General features: G+C 47.8%; 1 protein-coding gene across 7 annotated transcripts in view; it reads right to left on the reverse strand.

Annotated features, from left to right (window-relative positions):
* Positions 1–20119, reverse strand: part of USP45 (ubiquitin specific peptidase 45) — a 137030-nt gene that overhangs the window by 64949 nt on the left and 51962 nt on the right. For all 7 annotated transcript variants that reach the window (XM_059732264.1, XM_059732274.1, XM_059732270.1 and 4 more), the window contains exons 7-8: positions 12374–12469; positions 9534–9664 (exon numbers count right to left, since the gene is read on the reverse strand). In XM_059732264.1, the coding sequence (XP_059588247.1) occupies positions 9534–9664; positions 12374–12469 (227 nt within the window). The remainder of the gene's footprint in view (positions 1–9533; positions 9665–12373; positions 12470–20119) is intronic.

Genomic DNA, 20119 nt, shown 5'->3' on the forward strand with positions numbered 1-20119 from the left:
CCTTTACAGCAAAAGTACTAAGCATGCTTTTTTGGTTTTAGTGGGTTTTTTTTTAAACTCGACATTTTGCGCCAGTTGCATCTTTAACCTGCAAGGGCTCCACAATTGCTACATGTGCCCTTTTAAACACAAAGCTTATTCATTGCTATTTCCTTTCCACAAGGCTCTTAAGTAGCTATTCATTTTGCAGCTTTTTGAGAATGCTGCAGCAACAGGGACTTTTCACTAGTTAGGACTGTCATGATCATGTTATGGGAGAGGTAGTTAGCTGTGTTTGTCTGAAGATAGCATCTGATGAAGTAAACCTGCAGTTTAAGAAAGCTTATGCTATGCATCTCTGTTTTAGTTTGTCTTTAAGCTGCAAACCTACACTGCTTTCTGCATGATCATGTTATGATATCCTACTTTCATTATAATGGTACTCATAAAGGGGAATATGAACTTTAAAGATGAAGTAGTACCCTGAAAATCATATGTAAAATAGAACAGAGGAGCCCTGTGTTTATAATGTTCTACCAATAAAGATCTTTCCCCCAACTTTCAGCACTCCAAACTGCTAAACTGGCTGAAAGATTTTTTTCTGACTTGTGCATCACCACCAATAATGAAGGATTCTGAGGGCCAAAACTGCCCTCCGTCCTACCTGTCTGTGTAACTATTCACAAAAACTTCAGTGGCATGTACTAATGTAACTGAATACATAATCTTCCACTAATGGGGCTGTATTGGACTGCTATTATTAATGCATGAATCAGAAAAGACTCCAAGTTTTGCAGAATGGTATTTCTTCTCCTGGACTGATAAAAAGAAAAAGTTGTAATAAGAGTAAGTATTAACTGAAGTTAATAGTAACTAATTAACAAAAAGAGCTGCTCACCTGAGCAAGAAGGTTCCCTTTTTACACAGGTACTTTAAGATGCAGGCCCATGGTAAAATATAGCAGCTCTGATTTCTTAAAAAAAAATCTTAAAACTAGTGCAGTTGCAATACTCCTTTCAGCTTTAACTGAAGAGTTATTTGTGCCCACAAACCAGTTGTCATTTAAGAATATCCTCCCACCTGAAGACAAGTGATCATGCTTTTTGCTAAGGTGGGCCCAAGGTACAAAATCTACTTCCCCCACATGATGATTTAGTTAATCTTTTCTAACTTTATAGAGGATGCTATTTCTTCCCTTCCATCCCCAAATATCCACAGAACACACACATTTGTTTTATTCAATGTCCTGCATACTTTTAGGAGGCAGCTAATGCTACAAAGATCAGATCAGTGTTCTATTCACAACCAGCCAATGAGAATTGCATATGTACTTCTCAGCTAGGGACAGACATTACACATAAACCAGTTTAAGTGATCAGAAACTGGTTTAAACCTGTAACAGAACAGAACAGTGCACATAAACCTGCTGAAAATGGCTGAAGCTGGTTTGAGATAAACCTGGCTGAATGTAGTATCAAACTTAACTGATCTGGGTCAAACCAGTTTATGCAATGTCTGTCTCAGACCCCTTGCTGGTTTAAGATAAACCAGATTCCCCCAGCATGCTCTCTGGGCTGGGCAGGGTCCTCTGCTCCACAGAAGGGCTTGCCCCTCTCCTCTGCTCCCTGGACAGAGCTCTGGCAGAGACTTGCAGGAACAGAGCCTGTATGCCTGGCTTCTCCCTGCTAAGCAGGGATTATTCCCTCCCACACCCACCCCTGCCTCTACCATATGCAGACACTTCAGCATTAGCTAGCAAACCACATGCTGGTTACAGTACATGCTGTGGGAGACAACAAAGGCAGACAGGCTTTTTGGAGCTAATCAACAGGTAGCTTAATGTCCTTCCTTGGAAAAGCTGTTTAAGAGCTTCAACTAATGGAGAGAGGTTTTGTTTTCTTTATGGATTGATAAACACCAAGTGAAGGGTCATAAACATCTCCTGCTGCACTGCTCAGGGGGAGAGGGGGGATATTAGAGCATCCTGCTGGAACCTGACCACGCCCTCCTCAACTCAGCCCTGTTGAAGGGAAGGCAGGGCTGCTCTAGCATCCCCCGGCTTCTAGCCTGAGCGATTGTGGGCATGTGCCTGATTTTTTTCAGTCTAGAGGGGATGTCTCTGCAATTACAAACTAGTTTAGCCTAGCTAGGTTAGACTAACCTGCAAAGATTGAATCGATTCAGGATCAGGCTTTTTGAATGTCTGTCTCTAGCCCTCTAGCTCAAACGACCAAATGAAACCTCAAAGTTCTGAACATCAATTTTTAGGACCAATCCTAGGAAACAATCTTGAGCTATGTACATTCTGATTCTGTTTAAAAACAGGATTCATTCTGTTCCAGGTTAAAAACTAATGATATCTGCATAGGCCAGTAGGGGGTGCTCCTGTGTTGAACCACCCGCCTCACTCTGTCCAACCACCTTCCAGGCTCTGAGTGCCTCCGTGGGGGCATCTTGTGTCTAGCCAACCCCCTTCCTGAAGCACACCTGCAAGCCTGGGGGTAATGCCGCCACCACCCAGGGTCTGGACTAATCTCAGCCCTGCGCCTGCTAGGAAACACAGGCCTAGTAGACATAGATTCATAGATGTTAGGGTCGGAAGCGACCTCAATAGATCATCGAGTTCGACCCCCTGCATAAGCAGGAAAGAGTGCTGGGTCTAGATGACCCCAGCTAGATACTCATCTAACCTCCTCTTGAAGACCCCCAGGGTAGGGGAGAGCACCACCTCCCTTGGGAGCCCGTTCCAGACCTTGGCCACTCGAACTGTGAAGAAGTTCTTCCTAATGTCCAATCTAAATCTGCTCTCTGCTAGCTTGTGGCCATTATTTCTTGTAACCCCTGGGGGCGCCTTGGTGAATAAATACTCACCAATTCCCTTCTGTGCCCCCGTGATGAACTTATAGGCAGCCACAAGGTCGCCTCTCAACCTTCTCTTGCGGAGGCTGAAAAGGTCCAGTTTCTCTAGTCTCTCCTCGTAGGGCTTGGTCTGCAGGCCCTTGACCATACGAGTTGCCCTTCTCTGGACCCTCTCCAGGTTATCCGCATCCCTCTTGAAGTGTGGCGCCCAGAATTGCACGCAGTACTCCAACTGCGGTCTGACCAGCGCCCTATAGAGGGGAAGTATCACCTCCCTGGACCTATTCGTCATGCATCTGCTGATGCACGATAAAGTGCCATTGGCTTTTCTGATGGCTTCGTCACACTGCCGGCTCATGTTCATCTTGGAATCCACTAGGACTCCAAGATCCCTTTCCACCTCTGTGCCACCCAGCAGGTCATTCCCTAGGCTGTAGGTGTGCTGGACATTTTTCCTCCCTAGGTGCAGCACTTTGCATTTCTCCTTGTTGAACTGCATCCTGTTGTTTTCTGCCCACTTGTCCAACCTATCCAGGTCTGCCTGCAGCTGTTCCCTGCCCTCCGGCGTGTCCACTTCTCCCCATAGCTTTGTGTCATCTGCAAACTTGGACAGAGTACATTTGACTCCCTCGTCCAAGTCACTGATGAAGACATTAAAGAGTATCGGTCCAAGGACCGAGTCCTGCGGGACCCCACTGCCCACACCCTTCCAGGTTGAGACCGACCCATCCACCACGACTCTCTGGGTGCGACCCTCTAGCCAATTCGCCACCCACCGGACTGTGTAGTCATCCACATCACAGCCTCTTAACTTGTTCACCAGTATGGGGTGGGATACCGTATCGAAGGCCTTCCTGAAGTCTAAGTATACGACATCCACCCCTCCTCCTGTGTCCAGGCGTTTCGTAACCTGGTCATAGAAAGAGACTAGATTGGTCAGGCATGATCTGCCCACCACAAACCCGTGCTGGTTTCCCCTCAGCATAATTTGCCCTGCCGGGCTCTCACAAATGTGAGCCTTGATAATTTTTTCAAAGACTTTACCAAGGATGGAGGTGAGACTGACTGGCCTATAGTTGCCCGGGTCCTCCTTCCTCCCCTTTTTGAAAATGGGGACCACGTTAGCCCTTTTCCAGTCCTCCGGGACTTGGCCCGTGCGCCACGAGCGTTCGAATATTCCTGCCAGTGGCTCTGCAATGATGTCGGCCAGTGCCTTCAGCACCCTCGGATGGAGCTCATCCGGGGCTGCCGACTTAAAGGAATCCAGTTCTTCCAAGTGACTCTGCACCACCTCAGGATCTACGTATGGAAGTCTGGCGCCTTGCTGCTGCCTCTCTACAACCCCAGTGAGAGACTTGTCGTGCCACTCACTTAGGAACACTGAGGCAAAGAACTTGTTGAGGAGTTCAGCCTTGTCCTTGAGGGTACCTGACTCACTGTAAGAACTTGGGGTGCTCCCCTCAGTCTGAAGCACAAATCGTGGTCTCCCTTAGTCAGCCAGACCAAGGGGACCCCAAGGCATAATTTAGATCCTCTCCCAGTAAGTCTCCCAATGCTAGGTACAGAGGAGGACTTTATTGGTTATGAGGAGTAGGTTTGGAATAGGGTACTAGGTATAGCAATATCAGAGAAATCCCTTAGAGCTAACAGTGGCACGGTAGCCTTTAATTACGCATTTATATTACTGCATGCTATATATTTAGTTAGATCTCAAGTAGCTTATTCACAAGTATAATCCAGAGGCAGGTGAAGATTCCCTCTAAAGGCAAGTTCATCAACCATGAGTTTCAGAAGAGAGAGCAAGTTTCAGATGGTCCAGCTTCTCTGAGAGTCCTCATCAGGCTGCTGCCCCTCCTCCTGGGCAGTCTTTAACTTATATAGACCTTATAACCTCATTTACCTAATCCAATGAAGGCCAGCAGTTCTTGTCTGCCAGCCAACTGATTTGAAATGCACCACTGGTTACCGGGTAGACTGGCAGGGTCTCTATCCCCCTCCCAGTCATGATGACATTGCTTAGAACAATAGAGAGTTTAAGCCCCCCTACCCAGGTGTGTGAGGCCAGTCACATAGCCAGAGGGAGCAGGTTTCCCCTTCCCTCAGGAATGTATCCCGCTCAAGTTACAACTCAGGATTACCTGAAGAAGATGGGGCCAGGGGTGTCTGCCCTCTGCAGTGACCATGGTAACCAAATTGTCAGAGAGGTCATCAGCCTAATAGCAGAGTTTGGGGAAGAGACTGAGTTGGCATTCTGCCACACACAATATATTAGAAATAAAATGGCTGCTTATACACGCCACGGGGGGGTTACTTCAGTTTAATTCACCTTTAATTGAAGCAGTGGGTTTTTAAAAACACTTCAATTTAGGGAGAATTAAACCGAAGTAAAACCCCATGGCATGAACACAAGGGTCAGGCCTGATCCTTACCTGCCTCTCCGGTGGTGGAAGGGAAGGGGACAAGCTGCTGGCAGGCCAAACAGTCCCTGAGCTGCAAGGGAGCCGATGCTTCCCTCTGTGGTGGCACCCCCAGGTGGCTCCCAGCATGGACGGTCCCAGGGGGCACCACAGCCGTGGAGGGAAACAACAGCCCCCTCACAGCCATGGAGGGAAGCACTGCACCCCCCCGCAGCTGTGGAGGGAAGCACTGGGCCCCCGCACAGCTCAGGCAGGCAGACAGGCTCCAGGGAGGAGGAAAAGAAAAAGAAACAGGCTCGCATTTTTTTTTTTTTTCCTCTTCAGTGGAGCCTACCTGCACGGGCTGCCACCGAGCTGCCTGCACAGCCCCTGAGCTGCACAGGACCCGGTGCTTCCCTCTTCAGCTGTTGCACTTTGTTTGGTAGCAAATTAAACACCTCAGAGGTGTTTTATTTTCCTACATCCCAAAATTGTTTAACGCGCAATACGCTACCGACAGCGTAGACAGCCATACCATTAAAATGGTGCTAAAGGGCATTTAAGCTGCTTGTACATGCCACAAAATTGGCCTTTAAAAGGCCCACTGGGATCACCTGTGTCATCTAAAAATAATTCTTCTACCTCCCTACAAAATCCTACTAATGCCAATTTCTAATAAAAACAACAATTTTTAGTAAACTGGAAGTGTGCAAAGTATTCTGTGCACTGTGCAAGGAGGAAATACAGAAGGCTTGTTATAATCTACTATTATAACTGCATTATTCTGCACTAAAATCCTGTGTTAATGTATAATATCTTGATGGCATGTTATAATCCAATGACACTATAAAAAAATCAGCAGTTTATTTTATTTGCAGCATAGTCATTTAACTTGTTTTATGTTTAGACATGTGATCAGGTTTCAGAATTTCTACAGATGTTCTCAAAGAAACAGAAAAATAGGACTCACAAGGACCTAAGGAGGTCATCAAAGAGAATGCAGGGAAGATCCTGTCTTATGCAAGTCTAAACCATCCCAGACAATTTTGTCTAACTTGCACTAAAAACAATTGTACTCAACCTTTTTGGACTTGGGTAATCCCTTACTGGACCTGAGGCACCACCTGCATAGCTTCTCTGAATTGAGTAGCACCCAATTTCAAAAACTAATTTTTATATTACAGTGCTTACCTCCTTGCAAAGGGGCCAGGGAGTAGGAAACAGCTCAGGCTTATCCCTACCTGGACATCTCCTTACACCTCTCAGCACCCTTCAAATGATCCTGCCGCACCCCAGGGTATCATGGTACCCTGGTTGAGAATAACTGACTTAAAAAGTCCAATGACAAAAACTTCATAATTTTGCAAGGCAGTAACTTTCAGTGCTCAATTACCATCATAGTTAGAATAATCTTCCTAATATCACCACAGTCTTCTGTTCTTCAGACCAAACAGTCCCAAATGTTTAAGCCTTTCCTTTTCTAGGCCCCTAATCATTTTGTTATTCCCTGCTAAATTCCTTCCAATTTGGCCTCATCTTTTTTTCTTTTGAAGTGCAGCTCCCAAAGCTGGACACAATGATCCAGGTGAGGCATCACCAGTGGTGAATGGTTTGGAGGAATCACTTACTCCATCTTGGACGTAACACTTCTGTCAATACACTGCAATGTGCTACTACCTTTTTTGCATCAATAGAAGACTTTACTGATAGTCAGTTAGTGGTCTACTATAATACCCAGATCCTTTTCTGCAGTTTAAAAAAGCCAATTTGACTGAATCACAATTCCACACACCTACAAAAGCACCACTGTGAACATTTTCCACCCCAGGAAACACGCATTACTTTAGGGCTTGCAAGCAATTTCCAATCTGGAGCCATATGTTGTCTCAGTAGTACTTCAAGTCCTTGCTTGCTGGGACCTTTTAATTTTGAACCAATGCCAAAGAAATACATTATAGCATAGGGTTCAAATGTAAAAGTCTGACTTTTTTCTTAGAAAAATGAAACAAAACAAACAAACCCCCCCCTGCATACATCTTACACGATCAATGAATGTCACTTCTAATATATACTTATCTTGGAAACCTGGAACCTTTCTGGTATTTTCCCAAAGTTTCTATTAGCTGATCAAAGGCCCACTGAAGTCAATGGGAGTTGAATGCAATACCTTTGGAGTCTAACTTGGCACAAGTTGCATATAATCATAAGGCATTAGCTACAATAAAATGCAACTGCAAAAGTGAGGAAGGCATTGTTTCGATTGGCAGGAAAAATGGTAATGGTGCCCTTCAGGCTTCTCAACCACTGTTAGGAGGAGGGAAGAGGCACCATCTGACTAGCAGAGCAGGCAAGTGGGGCTCAGCCTCATACAGCTGCTTCTCACACAGGAGAGAGGATATAGAAAATCCTTTCCCTCCAACAGACGCACAGAGGAGAGATTGGTAGCTCTTACCCTCTGTTTGGTTTTTTTCTGGGGGTGGGGATGGGGGCCTTGTCTGCTACTTTATTTTGTTTTGGCAATTTAGGGGACTGCCTTAAGGAGCTGTGGGGTTCTTTTGCTTTGTTTTTAATTGGAAAATCACTTTTCCCTTATGGCCAGATTTGATGGGATAAGATATGAACTTCTGTCTTCCCCATTGAAGCCCAGGGATGGAATTGGATGGAATAAGCGGTCACTTTTCAGGAGCTGACAAATGAGCAGTGCAAGTATTTCTTCAATAAGGAGTCTGTACACCAGAACCGGAAACAGACATAGGGGAAGGTATCCTCTAGTACAGCTGCAGAATGGAACTGAAGCTTCTAATGCACAGCAGGGAGATAACAACCCTTTCCCACCCCCCACAAGTCTCTTAAATTACATGCGAGGAGGGGACAGAAGGGTCCCAACAACAGCATGTGGACCAGTTAGAGAAGGTTAGGAAATGACAACCTGCAACAACAATGACAACAAGTTACTGGCCAATGGATCCCAGGTAAACTGAGTTAATAAAGTTGAAGTCTAATTAAACCTTTCTTCTTGCATTCAAACCTGCTAATTTTTGCTCTTCCACCTGCTATGCACAAAAGCTAATGCTAATTGACAAAATACAACATCAGAAAAAAATAGCAACAATAGAGATTTCAGTGGGATGTCCCAGAAGTCTGAACATTAGGTTTGGGTTTTATTTAATATATTTAATAGCCGCCCCAAAAAGTGGGAATAAAATGCTCTAAGTAAAATTTGCAAACAATACTAATGAGAGTGGATTTTTATACAAATGAGGGAAGAAATTCAGTAAGTAGAAATTTTGGTCTGGATTCTATGAAGAAACCAGAAGAACCCAGATTCTATGAAGAGCCCTTAACTCCCACTAATTTTACTTCACACCTGACAAGATCATGTCCTTAGAAGTACTTGAAATAAGTAATAAATAAGCTATAAAATGAGATTCATTTTGTAAAAAGAAAAAACGAAAAGCCCAAGTTATTCAGTCAGGGGAAAGTATATCAGACACAGACATCCAATGACAAGAAAAAAATGGAATGCAGTGTTGCCAAAGCAGATTTAGGCATGGTAACATATACCAAATTCAATGGAGTTTGTAGTGTTACATGATGGTCATAAACAGCACCAATGTTATTTAGGACTCAATGCACAAAAATATCAATTATGCCATAGACTTGGAGGAGATGATCCTACCACATAGTTTTGGTGAAACAATGCACAGAATACCATTCAGTTCCTCAACTCTAGGTACCCAAGTGTCAAATATATTAGGAAAAATAACGGAAAAAATCAAAATAGAGTACAAGAGTTATTAGATACTAGGACTGAAATATATGGAAAGATAAATATCAAAATACTGCATGTATGATTTAGTTAAATGCCAACTAAAGGATCCATGCAAGTTACATACATATAACTTTAACAGCAAAAGGGAAAAAGTTCCCCAAACAACTTCAGTTAAAATGGCATTAAGTTAAATAAATTTTGGGTTGAATAACTGAAAAAATGGCAGACTATAACATGTTAGGTTGGAATGTACAAATTCAGATGGCAATGCCACTTCCACTGGCTTCAACAAGAACAACATCCACATTCATAGGAGATGAAAGTTTCCGTCTTCAGAATGGTGAAAGCCCTATCACTTCATTAATTTAAAATGGAAAGCAGAGCATACTGGTGAACTGAAAGCAAGGATTAGATAAATGAAGATATTTTATAGCTAATATTTTAGTTTGATCCATATTATGTAAGAAGTTAATGTTTTTAAGTGTTGGAGATGGCACACTTTGCGACATGGTGCTGAAAGTACTTACTTTTGACAGAGCTGGCTGAACAGAATTTTGGGAGAAAGAGGACCTTTTCCAGCCTCCCTCATGCTATGAAGGAACAAGAACATGGCAGAAGTCAGAGGTCCAGGGCTTGAAAGGTTCACCACCAATGGATCCTTTGGAATAAAGTTTAATTGTGTATCAACATAACATCTTGTCTGAGTGAAAACAAATTGAACAGCTTGTAATTTATGTATTGGTTTACCACAGTGGTTGTCAACAAGGGGTACGCGTACCCCTGGGGGCACTTAAAAGGGTTGTAGGGGGTACACATAACTCCATGTGCATGTGCTCCACTGAAGCACAGCATGCATGAGGCCAGGAGTGCAGCCCAGCCACATGGACAGCAGCCGGGTCCAGCTGGTAAGTTTGTTGTGGGAGGAGGGAGTAGGGCTGAGGCAGGGGCTGCCCAGAGGGGCATAGAGCAGGACTGAGCCATGTTGGGGGGAGAAGGCGGGTCCCACTGCTACGCACACCCCGGGAGGGCTTGGGGGATGTATGGCCAGGACTTGCATGCAGGGTGGGGGCTGAGCCAGGCTGTGCTCAGGGCAGGTGGCGGTGCTGGGACGGGGTTGGAGGGGCTACAGCGAATTCTGGAGTGGCTGCAGCCTCCCCCCACAGCCCCGCTCCCACAGGCCCCTGCAGTGAGGGAGGGAGTGGGGCTTGGGCTGGAGCGGGGGCAGGCGCTGCCCAGCCGGGGCAAAGTGCGAGACAGAGCCACAAGCAGCTCATTCAGGGGGCATAGGAGGTGGTGGCTCCCACTGCTGCATGCACCCTGGGAGGGTGTGGGGGGGACACGTGCCCCTGGATCTGCATGCAGAGTGTGGCAGGCTGTTGGTGTGGGGTGGCTGCAACCCCTCCGTAGCTCCCAACCAGCACCGCTGCTACCACCTGCCCCAAGCACAGCCTGGCCCAACCCCTGCTGGGAACAGCCCAGAGTAGCCCGGGCCCCAGCCCATGCAAAGATCTAGGGGCACGCGCTCCCCGTGCAGTGGAGGGAGCCACCACCCCTCGCAACACCCAGTCGAACCACTTGCAGCTCTGTCCCACACAATACCTCTGCTGGGCAGCACCTGTCCCTGTTCCAGTGCCATTCCCTCCGTCACCATGGGGGCCTACAGGAGCGGGGCTACAGGGGGAGGGGGGGGGCGGGAGGGCTGCAGCCACTCTAGAATTTGCCATAGGTGCCCCCAGCCCCCTCCCAGCACCATCATCACCCACCCTTAGCACAGCTCAGCCCAGCCCCTGCCAGGAAGAGCCCAGTACCACCCCAGCCCCAGCCCACAGTGGCATCCTGCTCTGCCCCGTGTGTGCAGATCTGGGGGCACATGCTCCCCATGCCTTCCTGGGGTGTGTGTAGTGGCAGGAGAGCCACCCCACCTCCCATGTGGCTCAGTCCTGTGCCCTGCTTCGGCTGGGCAGTCCCTGCCCCAGCCCCACAACTGGGCCTTCAATCTACCCCTCCCTGCCCCTAAGGCAGCAGCACGCCCTCACCCCATGTGCAGATCTGGAAGCACATGCTCCCCTGCCCTCCCAGGGTGCATGCAGCAGTGGGAGCCGCCCTCCCTCCCCACACTGCCTGGACAAGCTGCTTACAGCTCCGTTCTGCGCCTTGCCCCATCTCAGCTGAGCAGTGCCTGCTTCTGCCCCACTCCCTCCCTCCCTCCCCATGGGGTCTTGATCTGCCCCTCCCACCCCTTAAAAACAAGAAAAAAAATATAAAGGGTACATGAGCTGAAACTTCAAGACAGATACAGAGATACACTTGTTAAAAAAAGGTTAAAAACCCCTGGCTTAGCATTTTAGTGTAACCTGACTGAATCTTAGTCAGAAAGAAATACACGCTTACTTTTGCCCATTAAAAGGAAAATAGATTCCGAATCAAGCAAGTATAAATTGTTGATTACTAGCAATTTTGAAAGAGAGACTTGTCAATTATAAACTCTAAACTGCAGTAAAATTTACTACTACTAACTGCAACATAGGGAACTAGTTTATTTGTATGGTTTTCAGGTATAGTTTTGCTTCTAATTAGTATTCAGAAGGTTGGGATCTGTCACATGCTACTTTCTGGTTTGTGTCACTTAAATTTATAGCATGGATTTATGATGTGAGGATGATTCTATTAGGACACTAGAGCCTCAGGTGCTGTCCGCAATGTATCTAAGCACATTTCTCTCTCCTTTTCTACGGAGACTAACTTCACAAACTCAGAAACCACACCAAGAAGGCATGTGAACAAGTAAACAATATAGCTCAGCTCTTGTTTTGTTCATTCTCAATCTGCAGTATTTTGTTAGACAAATTTTGGAATATTACCTCACCTTCAGTCTGCTATTTTCAACTATGAAGGAATACTGACGGAAGAGAGGTCTAAAAGGATCTGATTGTCCTCCAGATACACTACTGTGAAATCATGGATGAATTATTCAGTGTCAGCATAATTAACGCTATCTTTCTTCTTAACAATGAATTTCATCATTATCAAGTTCTTTTGGACATCAAAGTTGCCCATAAAAGGACCTTCCTTCCACTTTACTCTGGAACTGGTTATCAAGCAAACCTAATAGAAGGTTTACTTCTTGCAGCAATTACTCAGTTTAAAAACCTAAAATTTCACTCTTCAATAACTCATTTTGTTAAAGGAGGCAGTTATAGAGATCATAGACTAGTTGGATATTAAAAGACAAAAGAAACTGCGGAGTGAGAATGTGTTCATCCTTAATTAGTGCTGGCCTGTGTTGCCCTTTCTGGAGACATTGTTCTGATCCTGGCTTCTCTTACTACACTTTACAAACAAACTGCATCTCTTATTGAACACTTACCAGTTGAGAATCTGTAACTTGGCTGATTTTTAACTTTGTTCCCTTTTCCTTCATCTCACACATTAGTTCATTTAATATGTGAGTCTGTGCCAGGTTCTAAAGAGAAAGCGAGAGAGAGAGAGAGAGACTGAGTTACTAAATAAAACAACTTCAGTTACAAATTGTAAATTTAGGTATAGTCCAGTGGTTGTCAACCAGGGGTATGCATAACCCTAGGGATACTTAAAAGGATTGTAGGGGGTACACAGAACTCTACTTGCATGTGTGCAGCTGTAGCACAGCACACAGGCAGCCAGGAGCGCATTCCAGTCACATGGACAGCAGCCGGGTCCAGCTGCTAAATTTGTTGTTGGGGGAAGGAGTAGGGCTGGGGAAGGGGCTGCGGGACTGAGCTGCAGGGGGGCAGCTCCCACCACTATGCGGGACTGAGCTGCAGGGGGGCAGCTCCCACCACTATGCGCATCCTGGGAGGGCACAGGGGGCACGTGCCTCCAGAATTACGTATGGGGTGGGGAGGGTCAGGCTAGGGCCACGGCTGTGCTGGGTTCTTTTCAGAGGAGACTGGGCCAGGCTGCACTTGGGGCAGGCAGCGGTGATGCTGGGAGGGGAATTGCGGGGAATACAGCAAATTCGGGAGTGCCTGCAGCCCGCCCCCCCCTTCCCCCCCCATGGCCCTGCTCCTGTAGGCCTCTGTAGTGAGGGAGGGAGTGGGGCTGAAGCAGGGGCAGGTGCTGCCCAGCTGGGGTTGGAGCAAAAGACAGAGCAACAACTGGCTCGTCCAGGGGGCACAGGGGGTGGTGGCTTCTACCACTGCATGCATCCCGGGAGGGCATGGGTGGGGGGGCAGGGGGTGCCCCCAGATCAGCATGCGGGAGTGCAGCAGGCTGTGGGCCGCTGTGAACTGGGGCTGGGGTAGCGCTGAACTGTTCCCGGCGGGGCTGTTGGGACAGGCTGTGCTGGGAGGGGCGGTTGGGGTGGGCTATGGGGAATTTTGGGGTGGCTACAGCCCCGCCTGTATTCCTATCCAAGCGCCACTGCCACCCGCCCCAAGCGCAGCCTGGCCTAGCCCCTGCCAGGAACAGAGCAGAAGGAGCCCGAGCCCCAGCCTGCTCTACCCTGTGTGCAGATCCGGGGGCACACGCCCCCTGTTCCCTCCCAGGGTGCTACAGTGGTGAGAGGCACCACTCTCATTGCCCCCGGATGAGCCGTTTGTGGCTCTGTCCCGCACTCCGCCCCAGATGAGCAGCACCTGCCCCTGCTCCAGCCCTAGCCTCAGCCCACTCCTCCCTCACTGTGGGGGTCTACAGGAGCAGGGCTATAGAGGGGGATGCAACCACTCCAGAATTCACCGTAGCCCGCCTTAACCTGTCTCCCAGTGCTGCTGCCGCCTGCCCCAAGTGCTTCCCGGCCCGGCCCAGCCCAGTCCCCACCGGGAACAGCCTGGTGAAGCCCCAGCCCCAGCCTACCCCACTCCACCCCACGCACAGATCCAGGGGCATGTGCCCCCCATGCCCTCCCTGGGTGCGTGCAGCAGCAGAAGATGCCCCCCCTCCCCCTGCAGCCCCTCAACAAGCTGCTTGTGGCTCAGTCCCACGCTCCACCCCATCTGGGCAGCCCCTGCCCCTGCTCCAGCCCTGCTCTCTCCCTCACTGTGGGGCCCTATAGGAGCAGGGCTGGGGGGGGGGGGGGCGCTGCAGCCACTCCAGAATTCACTACAGCCTCCCCAACCCCCCTTCCAGTGGTCACCGCCCGCCCTGAGCACAGCTTGGCCCAGCCCTTGCCGGGAAGAGCCTGGTGTTGCCCCGGTCCCAGCCCACAGTGGCAGCTTGCCCCACCCTCTGAACGCAGAACTGGGGGCATATGCCCCCCATGCCCTCCCGGGGTGCATGTAGCAGCAGGAGTCGTCCCCCCAATACGGCTCAGTCCCGTGCCCCACTCCGGCCCCCACAGCTGCACCCTCAATCTGCCCCCCCCCCCCCAGCAGCAGCAGCAGCCTGTCCTACACACAGATCCAGAGGCACACGCCCCCCCACGCCCTCCTGGGGTATGCGCAGCAGTGGGAGCCAACCCCCATCTCCACACCCCCCCAGACAAGTCACTTACAGCTACGTACCATGCCCTGCTCTGCTCCAACCTGGCTGAGCAGCGCCTGCCCCTGCCTCACTCCCTCCCTCACCATAGGGCCTTGATCTGCCCCCCCCGAAAAATAAGAAAAAAATATAAAGGGGTACATGAGCCGAAACTTCAAGATAGAAGGGGTACACTTGGTAAACAAGGTTGAAAACCCCTGGTATACTCAAAAGGTAAATTTAACAAAGACCCCAGTGAATTTTGTAAAAGTCTTCTTTAGGGGAAGCAGGTCTCACAGTTGGTACCTCTCCAAGAAGCAGCTATAACTTCAAAAACTGTCTTTATGCCCGTGTTGTTATTCCTTTTTCTATATAACAAATAATGTATTCTTTATTTTAGTATTTATCCATTTCAACTCTGGTTTTTAATAAGTATCGAGCATACAGTACTCTTACATCCCTACATTTATATCACAAAAATGTTCAATAATTGTTTCTGAAGCTATGTTTTTAAATAATTTTAGATTATAATTTCTTGGGCCTGTTGTCAACTTTGATTTTGTATTGATATACTATTTCCAGAAGGACTTGTGGAAGCAAAGGATAGCTAAGGCCTCAAGGGGGGAGAGAGAAATTCCTTAGATAAGAGGAAGATGACAATTAAACTGTCTTGAAGGACACAAGACAGATGTGTGTCTTTTCCCACAAGGCGGGAAAAGTTAGTTTAGGCAACCCTTTGTCTTGAATCTATAAAAGGTTGATTGCCCAGGATGTGAATTAGAGAGGCCACAGCAGAAATCTTCCTGTAAGGGTCTCTCTCCGATAGCTATCGAAATAAAGTTTCTACCTGACCTGATTCCAAATTCTACAGCGTGTTTTTTTCCACAACAGACTATAACTTTATACACTGTCCCACATACATAATATATTTACTCGAATATAAGATGACCCCCAAATAATTAGATTCTATATATGGATTTTTTTATGTTATAATTTTCCAGGTATATAATATAATTATTGGAGGTCTGCCTTGAATTTGTCTTCCTCCCACTTCTACAGTAGGGAAAATAAATCTGGGTGTCAGATAGCGCATTTGTCCTCTGCCTCACCAATTTCTTCCCCCCACTGCTCTTGTCTCCACCTCCTTACCGTCAGACCCTGCATTCCCTAAGCACATGAAAGTGTAGAACAAATTTGAAAAAATGACTTTGAAATAAACATATCTGTAATAAATTGCATATATGCAAATTACTACAGGTACCCATAGACTTAGTTCATCCAGAATTGATGCATTTTACCTTTTTTGAAACTGCTGCAAGTTTTAGCACAGGTACTCCACAAACACACTTTCAAACAGCACTTTTGTTCCTACTTATATATACAGGGTTGGCAGAATTTGGTTTTTATTAATAAACATTGATTTCACCACACATTCATAGGCCAATGGAAAACTATTTCCATCGGTACTAATTTAAATGTATAGAAAGGGGACTGTAGCAGGAAACACTTACTCATTACTGGACAGTGGAGAAAGAGAAACTGGAAGGACAGAGGGTGGAGAGGTTAAATAGGAAAACAATGACTCATCAATTAAGCAATTACCTGCTGGTTCTAGCTTAATGACCGGCATCAATTAGCTGCTCATTCAGTAGGGGGCAAAGAGCAGGCTAGAGGGAGATAAACCCCTACTCAAAGCCTAGATTATTCAAGGCTCCAGCCCAGTGTCAGCAGGGTCCTGCCCAGGCTGGGCTGGGCCAGTTAAGTACAGGGGATGGAGGATATGTTCCCAGAGCTCTGAGAGTGCTGCTACCCTCCTCTTCTGGTCCCTGCTCACCCAGCTCTTTCCTGATGAATTAACAGAAGGATTTAAAGCAGGTATGATTTATGAATATTTACTTTTTATATTTTGCATGTGACTTTATAAAGCCTTTAACAGTACACTGTCATTATTAAATTGTCTGCTCCACACAATCCTGAAAATGTAAACTGATAAAAATTGAAAACATTTCTAATTTTGTGCAATCCAGAAAATTAAATCAATAACAATTGAAATAAATGCTTAAAAATAAAGATAGATTTTATCCATCAAAATTATTAAAAAATAAAAATTGAATTCAGCCACACCTATATATATATATATATATATATATATATATATATATATTATAGGTGAAATGGTCATAAACTACTACAAGACTGTTTCAGGCTGGACATAAGGAAGAATTTCTTTACTGTCCGAGCCCCCAAGGTCTGGAACAGCCTGCTGCCGGAGGTGGTTCAAGCGCCTACACTGAACACCTTCAAGAGCAAACTGGATGCTTATCTTGCTGGGATCCTATGACCCCAGCTGACTTCCTGCCCTTTGGGCAGGGGGCTGGACTCGATGATCTTCCGAGGTCCCTTCCAGCCCTAATGTCTATGAAATCTATGAAATATATATAATATATATAGTACAAATTATGCAAAAGGCTCATGATTTACCATACAGTTAATTGGACTGGGCCCCAGAGTCAACAGCGTTTCTAGCCATGGCAATTGCACAGCTCAGCATTGCTCAGTATATGTGTGTATTCCAACCCCACCCCCCCAACAAAGGATACATGTGCTAATTAGACCCCTGCTCATGACTAGAACTGGGTGTTCTTGTCACAAGTCCTGTAATTCTCCAAAAATTTAGATGTAGATGAGGCATGGGACAACCTGATCTGGCTCTAGACTAATCATATGTGACAGCCTGAGAGCGGAGGTGGTAGAGAGATTCTTGGTAAACTGCTTTGGGCCCCCTTTGGTGATGTTTGCCAGAAATTTAAGGCTGGTAAAGAAACAGGAATCACTGGAAATGGAGAAGTTGAAATACATTCAACAGAGTGGCTCACCATGATTTGAAAAAGAGTCGGTGCTGGGGGGGATGGGCATCACCATGCATCTTATTCAGATGCATTGCACTGACCTGTCCTTATGGTAGGTTCCCATCAGCATGGAAAGACTGATCAATGCCTCAAAGGCAGAAAAAGTAGTCAACAGAGCATCAGTGGTATAAGGAGGGCCAAAGAAGAACCAAAGCTCAAACAATGGCAGCAGAGACAAGCAGCAGGGAAAAAGAAAAAGGAACGAAAAATGGAAAAGAAGCATCAAAGACAGATGGCAAATGGACAAAGGTGGAGAGACGGAAACAAAAGGTGAAGATGGCAGCAACATTGACAGCAGCGATGACAGCTGCAGCAGAGGAGACAAAAGTGATCACAGAGGGATGACAGGGGAGGAGTAAATGGGAGACGGAACATGTACAGCAAGTAAAGGCACTTTGAGCAAGAGACAGAAAAGGGCAGAGGGATGATGGAATGTTCACCAGAAGTGGCACGGCACTGAAGACCCGGCATGGCAAGAAGACACAGAAAACAAGGGACTTCAGTAATGATTGAAGGCTGCTGATAAAAGCGACAGTAGTCAGCAACAAGACAGAGACAAGATTGGAGATGAGCAGATGTGACTTGTTGGAAGAACTACTGCAGGTGGAATACCTACACATCCTGACTGCACACCAAAACTGGAAGGTGTGGGATTTCACATTTTGGAACAGAGAAGGGTATGGGAACTTTTGGAAGAAATATGCAGAGGAAAGTGGGAGTGAAGATTTAAGAGGGATCAGATTTACAGCAGGTGAAATATCAAGAGAAAGGGTGATTATAGTTAGAATGTACTTGGATTTGATACAGGAGGATAACATAAGAAGGTAGATGGAAATGTACTGCCACAAGGTAATGTGGGTGAACAAAGTAAGTGACAAATATGGTATTTGGATGGGGGCATGGTGGGTGCATGTAGTGTTAAAAGTGGACGAGAGGTACCTGAGTGGGGTGATGTACCTCCCATCTGTAGTCCAGGTGGGAGCACACCAGGGCCTCATAAGTTAATTTCAGCAACCAAAAAATGCAGCAAATGTGGAAAGGAGGGCACATATATGCAAAATGGCTCGTAATGATGTGTTTCTAGTGTCAAGGGATGGAGCACAGAGTAGCAGAATGCCTAGAATCCCTAAAATGCACTCTGTGGAGGGCAGGGTCACTTATGCCACGGGTGTTCCAAAGCATATGCAAGCAAAGTCAGACTCTGTGAGGAATGGCAGAAATCAGAAAGGAAAAGTAAGGAAGAGAAGGGGGGCTGAGACAGAGACAGGAATGGTGGAGGAGATTCCACAGGAGGGCGGAACAGGGAAAGAGGGGGGTGTGATATCTGTGACTGAGATGGTGCAAGAAGAAACAGAAGAAGAAGGGAAGGGGGGAGTGGCAGAGTGCACAGACATGGAGGTGGGAGGGAGGGATGGGGAAATAAACAAGCAGAGGGAATGGAAATGGAATAAGTAAAAGAGCTTGGGAATTCAAGAGGGAAAAGGAAGAAAGTACAGGGCAAAAAAGAAATCTGGTAGCAAGGGAAATTAGTCAGAGTTAGAGCTGGAGAGCAGTATCCATCCATGAATGCCCTTGGGCAGCAGCATGAACACCACGTACCCATGAGGCTGGCGGGGCATGGCAAGCTCCTGCAGGTGGTGGTGGTGTTGCCGGCAGCAGGAGGGTGGTGATGGCAAGCGAGGAGCTCCCACAGGTGGCCACAGCACTATTGGTGGTGGGGGGGTATGGGGTGTGGCAAGAACCGACCTATGTTCAGTGACCACCCGTAGGCACCTTCGGCAGTGTCAGTGGTGCCTTTCCACAGGGGGTGCACCGCCATACTCAGGGGGTTCACATGCACCCACATGCACCCCCTACACGTCGCCAATGGGCGGCCATCAGGAATGGAGACTGAAAGGCAGGAAACAGTGTAGAGGCAGGAAAATAGAAGGCTTCCTGAACGCAAAGGCAATCCAGTAGCTTGCAGAAGCTACAGGTGTGAGAGTGGGGAAGCAGGAGCTATGATGGCCAGGGGCACAGCCCAGCAGCGTGGAGAGCAGCCAGGTCTGGCTGGTAAACCTGTTGTGAGGGAAGAGGCGTGGTGGAGAGCAGATCGAGGCCCCCACAGTGGGGGAGGGAGTGGGCCTGGGGCAGGTCCTGCATAGCCAAGGTGGAGCAGGGGACGGAGCCACAAGAGACTTGTCTACGAGGCATGGGGAGGCGGGGGCTCCCGGTGCCACGTGCACCCCAGGAGGGCATGGGGGTCATGTGCCCCCAGCTCTGCATGTGGGGCAAGGGTGGGCTGCTGCTGTGGGCTGGGGCCAGGGGCAGCACTGGCTCTTCCCAGCAGGGGGCTGGGCCAGGCTGCACTTGAGGCAGCTGGCAGCAGTGCTGGGAGTAGATTATGGAGGGGGGGGCCTACAACCACTCCAAAAATTCACCATAGTCCCCTCTCAGCACTGCCACTGCCCGGTCCGAGCCCAGCCCTCCACCAGGAAGAGCCAGGCGCCGCCCTGGCCCCAGCCCATAGCAGCAGCACACCCTCGCCCCACATGCACATCCAAGGGAACATGCCCCACCATGCCCTCCCGGGGTGTGTGCAGTGGCAGGAGTCACCCCTCCAGATGAGCTGCTCGCAGCTCTGTCCCCTGCTCCACCCCAGCTATGCAGTACTTACCCCTGCCCCTGCCCTAGCCACACTCCCTCCCTCACTGCAGGGGACTTGATCTGCCCCCCCACACCTCTTCCCTCCCCGCTTGCCCCTTTCCCCCCCCAAAAGACTTACCAGC

This window comes from Alligator mississippiensis, chromosome 1, assembly GCF_030867095.1.
Source record: "Alligator mississippiensis isolate rAllMis1 chromosome 1, rAllMis1, whole genome shotgun sequence".
In the NCBI taxonomy this organism is placed as follows: Eukaryota; Metazoa; Chordata; order Crocodylia; family Alligatoridae; genus Alligator; species Alligator mississippiensis.